The sequence below is a fragment of the Hevea brasiliensis genome, chromosome 1 (genome assembly GCF_030052815.1).
Source record: "Hevea brasiliensis isolate MT/VB/25A 57/8 chromosome 1, ASM3005281v1, whole genome shotgun sequence".
Taxonomy (NCBI): Eukaryota; Viridiplantae; Streptophyta; class Magnoliopsida; order Malpighiales; family Euphorbiaceae; genus Hevea; species Hevea brasiliensis.
This window is the reverse complement of record NC_079493.1, coordinates 25,480,557-25,487,717: the sequence shown is the minus strand read 5'-3', so window position 1 is coordinate 25,487,717 and position 7,161 is coordinate 25,480,557. Positions and strand designations below refer to the sequence as shown.

Below are 7,161 nucleotides of genomic sequence, written 5' to 3'. Positions count from 1 at the left end.
TCGACTATTGGCTTTATTAATTCTGCTAATTCTTTCTAATTTAAAATAATTTAGTTTCTGAAATATTGTCTTATTAACAAAATAATCTTTAAATAATTATAGTATTTTATAAAAATATTATACATTATTCATAATTATAATCATTTAAATATAAAATATCAAATAAATAATAATTTGCTTTTTTTTTTTTAAGTAAAAAATAGTATGCATTACTTGTTTCAATAACAAAATCAAGCGGCTATATTGCATATTAAACTGTAACCTTAAGTTTTCCATCATCATTTCTACCCACGTCATCTGGCTTCACTTGTTCACTTGGAACTGAACTTTATACTGTTGAGAGTTCTGAACTTCACGTGCTTCCTTTCATTTGTAACCAAACCTTGAGGTACCTTCATAGACAAACCATTAAGAGTGCTCATGAAAAATTGCATTTAATTTTCTGGTATTTGATATCTAAATGGAATAATTATTTTTTTTTTATAAGTAAACTTTTATTAATGAGATTAAATTAGGAAAAACTTATGTGGGCACCACAGACTAAAATCAGATCAATAGGCCTCCCAAAACACCCAGCCTATGGGGTGGCATGCTAGGTGAAAGATCCTGGAATGAAAGATGCAAAGCAACCCAGGGCAATTGCTCTCAGTTGATGGGATTTGACATTACATGCAAAATTCATAGTCTAATACTCAAAATTTCCCTAAGGTAACATTTGTGTGCAGTGCATTACCACTGAAACGTATGCATTAGCATCAATTCAATCTATGAGCTCAGCTGGTAGACTGGTTACCAAAAATGCATCGAATTCCCAAAGAATGTGATATAATTGCAAGCACTTATGGTTTTGCATAACATACTAATTGTCCTCATGCAACAGTACATAGGCAGATTAAGAAAGTGACAAGTAGTAAGCCAAACACTAAAAAATATTACCTCAATTTATGATTTTACTCTGCTTCTGAGATAACCTCCAACTCTTGGAGAAGTCGTCTCCCTGGTATTCTTGCCTTTGTTTTTGTTGGAATTGAAGAGCTAAAAGGATTAGGAGGTGTTGGTAGATTCTCTCCTTCCCCTTCCAACATATGAACAGCAACTTTCATGGAGGGACGATCTGCTGGGTTCCACTGAATGCACCAGAGTCCCACAATTGCAAGTTTCTTTGCAATTTTAGCATCTCCCTCTTCCTCACTCTCGAACCTGAGGTCTGCTCCTTCTTCTAAAAGATTGTAAATCATTCTGGAAAGTATATTTGCTCATCATTTCCTTCTGCCATATCAAAAATTTTCCTTCCTCCAACCATTTCTACCACTAACATCCCAAAGCTATAAACATCTGACTTATAGGAAACTTTCCCAAAGTTCCTTGAGAACACTTCAGGTGCGATGTAGCCAATGGTCCCTCTAGCCGTTGTCATGGACACTGCACTCTGATCCTTAGCACAGAACTTAGCCAATCCAAAATCGGAGATTTTGGGATTGAAGTCATGATCAAGCAGGATGTTATGTGGTTTGATATCGAAGTGGAGGATTCTCTGATCACACCCCTAATGAAGATATTCAATTCCTGTAGCAATGCCAAGAGCAATATCTTTCAGCCTTTTCCATCCAAGGAAATGGTTCTTGGTGTCTGCTGAAGAGATGAATTTCTGTAGAGAATCATTTGGCAAGTACTCATAAACCAGTGCTCTTCTAAACCCGTCAGCACAGAATCCAATCAAGCGAACCATATTGACATGGTGGATTTTACCTATTGTTGCAACTTCATTGACGAACTCCTCTCCGTTTCCTTTGGAGTTGTTGAGGACTTTAACAGCTACCAAAATTTCGTCAGATAGCTTTCCTCTGAACACAGCTCCACAAGCTCCTTGTCCTAATTCGTCTTTGAATTGGTTAGTCATCCTCTTAATATCATCATAGGAATATCTAGTAGGCTCGAAAGATTTGTAGTCATCCAAAAATTTTTCAATCTTGGACTGATATTGTCTTTCTATTTTGTTGAACCTGTATGGGCGGTAGAGTAGAATGGCTGCTGCTACGAGAAGGATAGAACCTAGGATTACACCTGTTTATATATAAAACATTCCTAGTCAAGAAACCATGTATAAAGCTTATAAAAAATGAACCATGTATAAAAGTGGAGATAGAAGAGACAACTAACCTGTTTCTATAAATTTGGTTGTTTCCCCTAAAAAAAAAAAAAAAGGCACCATTAAATTTTCCTGTTCAGAATTCCTTTATAAAATAAATTCCATAAAATTTTATGTAATTCATTTATATCAAACAGAAACAAAGTGATACATAAGTAGCTTTATGTGGCTTGAAAATGAGCATGCCGTAGCATTGAGTTTCAGATGTAGCGTTGTTGCTCTTCAATCTGCAGTACTTGCCTTTAACTTCACAATCTGTACACTTGGGATTGTCCCAACTCAAAGAAGAATTCTTTCCTGGGAATAGAAATAATTATTTGGAACTGGTGATGAAATATCACGTGTCTTAGTGCAAGACAACAGGTCCAAGTCACCAATATAACTTTCTGAATTAACGGCATAGACATGATATTGTAGACTACTGAGGCAGGGGACTGGGTAAGAACCTCCCGTTGAAGAGCAATTGAATAAGGTGTATTCGTAGGTATAATCCCCCTTAAAATGGAAGGGAAAAACAGATAGATTGAAGTTCAAAAGCCTTCTTGGAAGGCAAAATTCCAAAAATAGGTTAATTATATGATTTTTCCACCTTCATTTCCTAACCCCATCCTAAGTGATTTCTCAACAATTTCTCTTAAATTTCCTAATTCCATCCTAAGACGTATACAGCAATGGTTGTTGACTTCTTGCAAGTGATGAGAGAGACACCAAGCTTGAAATGTCAAAGTGGACCAGTTTGCAAGTAATGTCTGATCACTGATGTTGCACCCAACTTTACTCCCATCCCATGGGTCCCCAAATTAAATTTGATTTTAATGGGTTGGAATTTTAATCAATGTCCAACTTCATAAGAAATTTAAATTTAATGACGATTAAACTTTTATTTTTCTCCTTTTTTTTTTTACAGGAATTTCACTTAATTTTTAGTAAATAATAAGAAAAAAATATATATTTCAACATTTTTTCCCAATATAAAATTACAATGGCTCTTCACCACCACCAATACAAATGTTACGGAAAATAGCTAGAAGAATTGTTTATGCAGAATAAACTTCTCTCTGCTGTCCTCCCATGACTACAGAAACGCTCATCTTTCTTTTCCTGCTTTTCTCCCAAACTTGCAATGGAAGGGATACAAGTCTCTGTGCCTCTTCTTCATGTGGCAATATCCACAACATTAGTTACCCTTTCCGATTACAAACTGATCCAAACAATTGCGGAGACCATAGATTTGAACTTTCTTGTGAAAATAATTTCACTGTGTTAAATCTATTCCGAGGAAGATACTATGTTCATTCCATTAATTACGATAACTTCACAATCCGACTGGCGGATGCGGGCGTCCATCAAGATGATTGCTCCTCCTTTCCTCGTTTTCCTTTGCCAGTTGATTATTATTATGATGATGATGAGATTGTTCCATATTCCAATTATAAATACCAATGGACAAAGTCAGAAGAAGACAAATGGGCTAAGTTGGGAGAACCTCCCATGTTATCGCAGATGATTATTTTCATCAAGTGCCCAAATCCAGTGTACTCTCCCCTTTACGTGGACACCGCTCCTTGCGTTTTACGTGGATTCAATTCTTCTGTATCTGCTTTGAAGAGGCACTACTCTTATGTAAATATAGGAGACATGAAGGCATCTGATTTGAAGGAGTTGTGCAGCGTGGAGATGATGAGTTTGTTTCCTGTTACGACAAAGAAGAATATGTCCTTGTTTGAAATTCACAGGGAACTTGCATTTGGGTTTCAGCTTTCCTGGCACAACATCTTCAAATGTGAAAAGTGTGATGATAATAGGTGCTATCTGGACAGCAGAAACAGTGTTCGATGCATGAACCTGCCGGGTAAGTAATGCTTTCATATGTATTATTTTTATTATTATTATTATTATTATTATTATTATGAGATAAATACATAATGTATATAATACAGGCAAAATATATATTATTGATAGTTAAGATCTGCATGAAGGATCTAATCTATGCGATGTATGTTTATTTTATTTTTGTTTTGTTCTTTTTCACATGACCTAATCACAAAAATAAGCTAAATATTTTTTTTGTATTTTTGTAATCTAATTCAAACAATTAAATCTTCGCATAATTAGTCAGATTTTCAAATTTTATAAAGATTTGAAATTTTTTTTTTAACTTAGGCCCTTTGCTATTAGATTAGAAGTTATTAATTACATTTTAATCTTGTAATTTCACAGTTTTCAAAACGATGCATTACTACTGAACCCAAAATATCAAATATATATGTCAAAATATATTTATTTTTCTCTTTATTAAGTTTTTCAACATTTTTTTTTATGCATAGATAAATTCAAGAAATTAAAACTAGATTCATTTTCAGTCAATGTAATTAGAATTATTTTCTTCCACAATTTGTTTCTGCCAATGACATCCTACTATATATATATATATACTGGTGAATATATTTTTTAATACTGACTTTTTTTTTCTTTGGTGAAGCTGTTGGAATCATCTACTCGATAGGAGGTAGGATCACTCTTTATTTATATAATATATGTGATCATATTTAATTAATTATTACTTCTTTTAACATTAATAACATCAGCAATTCCTTGTTCATTTATTTCGCAGCGGATTTGGAATTCATCTCGATTTATGGCGGTAAGAACTCCTTTCATTTAATGAATGCAGAGACATAAAGTCTAATTATATGTAGAGACAACATAAAAACACGACACATTATGTATAGCAACTTAGACTTTATTGGCTATGTCTTTAAATATGGACCAAACCTATGATATTGCAGGATTTTGAAATTCATTTCAGAATTTTTGAATTTAATTCAAAATACTGCAATTTCATTGATTTAATCTACTGAATTTGGTTTAACCAAGAAATAAAATTTGAACGATCACAAGTAACATCAAAAAACTAATGATAATTTTATACCCCTCTTGAATCAAAATTTCATCCAGGAAAGCTTCTTTTTTTGCTTCTTGCTGCAAGATGCTTATGTGGGACTCCATGTGTGATGGCATTTATCATTTATAAATGGCGAAGGAGACATTTATCAGGATACAATACCATTGAAGAATTCCTTCAGAGTCACAATAACCTCATGCCAATAAGATATTCTTATTCAGACATTAAAAAGATAACAGGAGGTTTCAAGGAAAAGTTGGGAGAAGGAGGCTTTGGTTCTGTGTATAAAGGAAAGCTTCGTAGTGGTCAATTTGCTGCAGTAAAGATATTAAATAAACCCAAAGATGATGGACAAGATTTTATCAATGAAGTCGCTACAATTGGGAAGATTCACCATGTTAATGTGGTACAATTGATTGGTTTTTGTGCTGAGAGATCAAAGCAAGCTCTTATATATGAATTCATGTCTAAAGGATCTCTTAATAATTATATTGATTGTCATAAAGGATCCGTTTCCTTAAGTTGGGAAAAACTATATAAGATATCACTTGGAGTTGCTCATGGCATTGAATATCTACATCTAGGTTGTGACATGCAAATCCTTCATTTTGACATCAAACCTCACAATATTCTTCTTGATGAAAATTTCACTCCAAAGATCTCTGATTTTGGCCTTGCTAAATTTTATCCAACTAAGGGAAGCATTGCATCTCTTACAGCTAAAAGGGGAACATTAGGATATATGGCACCAGAGATATTCTACAAAAACATTGGACGTGTCTCACATAAGGCAGATGTGTATAGTTTTGGACAGTTGGTGTTAGAAGTTGCAGATAGAGGGAAGAAAGTAAATGGATTTGCTGAAAGTTTGAGTGAAGTTTATAGTCCATTTCGGGTTTATGACCAACTCTCTAGTGCAAATTTACCAATAGAAGAGACAGCGGAAGAGGAAAATATAAAAGCTCGGAAAATGATTATAACAGGATTATGGTGCGTACAGTTTCAACCTTCCGATCGTCCAGCAATGAACAAAGTTGTAGAGATGCTTGAAGGAGATATTGAAAGCCTACAAATGCCTCCTAGGCCTGTTCTATTTCCTGCAGATTCAGTGACTACAGAATCGAATAGCCTGGCTGAAATCCAAATCAAGGGACCTTAGGAAATATTCTGCTCAGTGTGACAGGGGAAGGCTAACATACCACTCATTAAAAGAGCAGTCTTTCATTTCAAATGATGGAACAATAATCTTCTTCCTCTTGTATCCTTTAAAATTGCTCTAAACACTAGAGTTAATTGATGAATTGATGATAGTTTGTAATAATTCTATGTTTAAATTGCAAGTGATCGCTACTTATATTTGCATCATATTTTAGGTTCTTCTAAACTTTATGATGTTTAGAGCATTTGCAGATGTTTCACCATTTGAGCTAAGCATCTTTAGAATATGTTTCAATAATAGTAAGAAAACAATACGTTTACACCATAATTTAATTTTAATATTTTTAGACCCTAATTAATTAATGGGTCTGAAATATTAAATTAAATTGTCTATTTTGTAACACCCCTATATGCATAGCCTGGTATATTTTACTGTTCCGGTGACCCGTGTCGGTCCAGACAATTAAGAGGATTATAACCATGTTAAGACACCTAGAAAAGTCCTGAATGAAAATAAACAGTGCCGACTAGAAGGTTAAGTATAAATAAGAAAAACAAAGCATAAAAAGTTAAATGAGCCGAGGGTCACAGCGATGGTGACCTTACCGGGAAGTGACTGCGAGGTCAGTACTAACCCTACTTTTGAATTGGAAATTGTGACGCCGCGGCCCCTAAAGACTATTTTGAACCTAGTGGAAAAGAGAAAATCACATAAAAGAGTTGATAAGTAGGTCAAATAATTAGGTCAGGATCCAGAAGAAATATCAAATTACTTGTAAATTGGATCAGACCGGCGAGTGGCAATTTGATCAAATCACTCTTATAGGTGACTCCTGACCTAACTGCCCAATAAAATTGGAAAAACGAAAATTTCGGAATCAAGAATTAAATTAAAGAACTATTGAAAAAAATAAAGGAAAAAGAAAAAGAAAAGAAAAATGAAAATGAC

General features: G+C 34.1%; 1 protein-coding gene and 1 pseudogene across 1 annotated transcript; one reads left to right on the top strand and one right to left on the bottom strand.

Annotated features, from left to right (window-relative positions):
- Positions 1–826: 826 nt before the first annotated feature.
- Positions 827–2,802, bottom strand: LOC110669024 (rust resistance kinase Lr10-like; annotated as a pseudogene).
- A 357-nt stretch (positions 2,803–3,159) lies between these two features.
- LOC131183078 (LEAF RUST 10 DISEASE-RESISTANCE LOCUS RECEPTOR-LIKE PROTEIN KINASE-like 2.4) lies at positions 3,160–6,408 on the top strand. Its single transcript, XM_058152970.1, has 4 exons — positions 3,160–4,001; positions 4,632–4,658; positions 4,764–4,793; positions 5,108–6,408. The coding sequence occupies exons 1-4, from the start codon at positions 3,221–3,223 to the stop codon at positions 6,211–6,213; spliced, it is 1,944 nt and encodes a 647-aa protein (XP_058008953.1). The 5' UTR covers positions 3,160–3,220; the 3' UTR covers positions 6,214–6,408.
- The last annotated feature ends 753 nt before the right edge of the window (positions 6,409–7,161 follow it).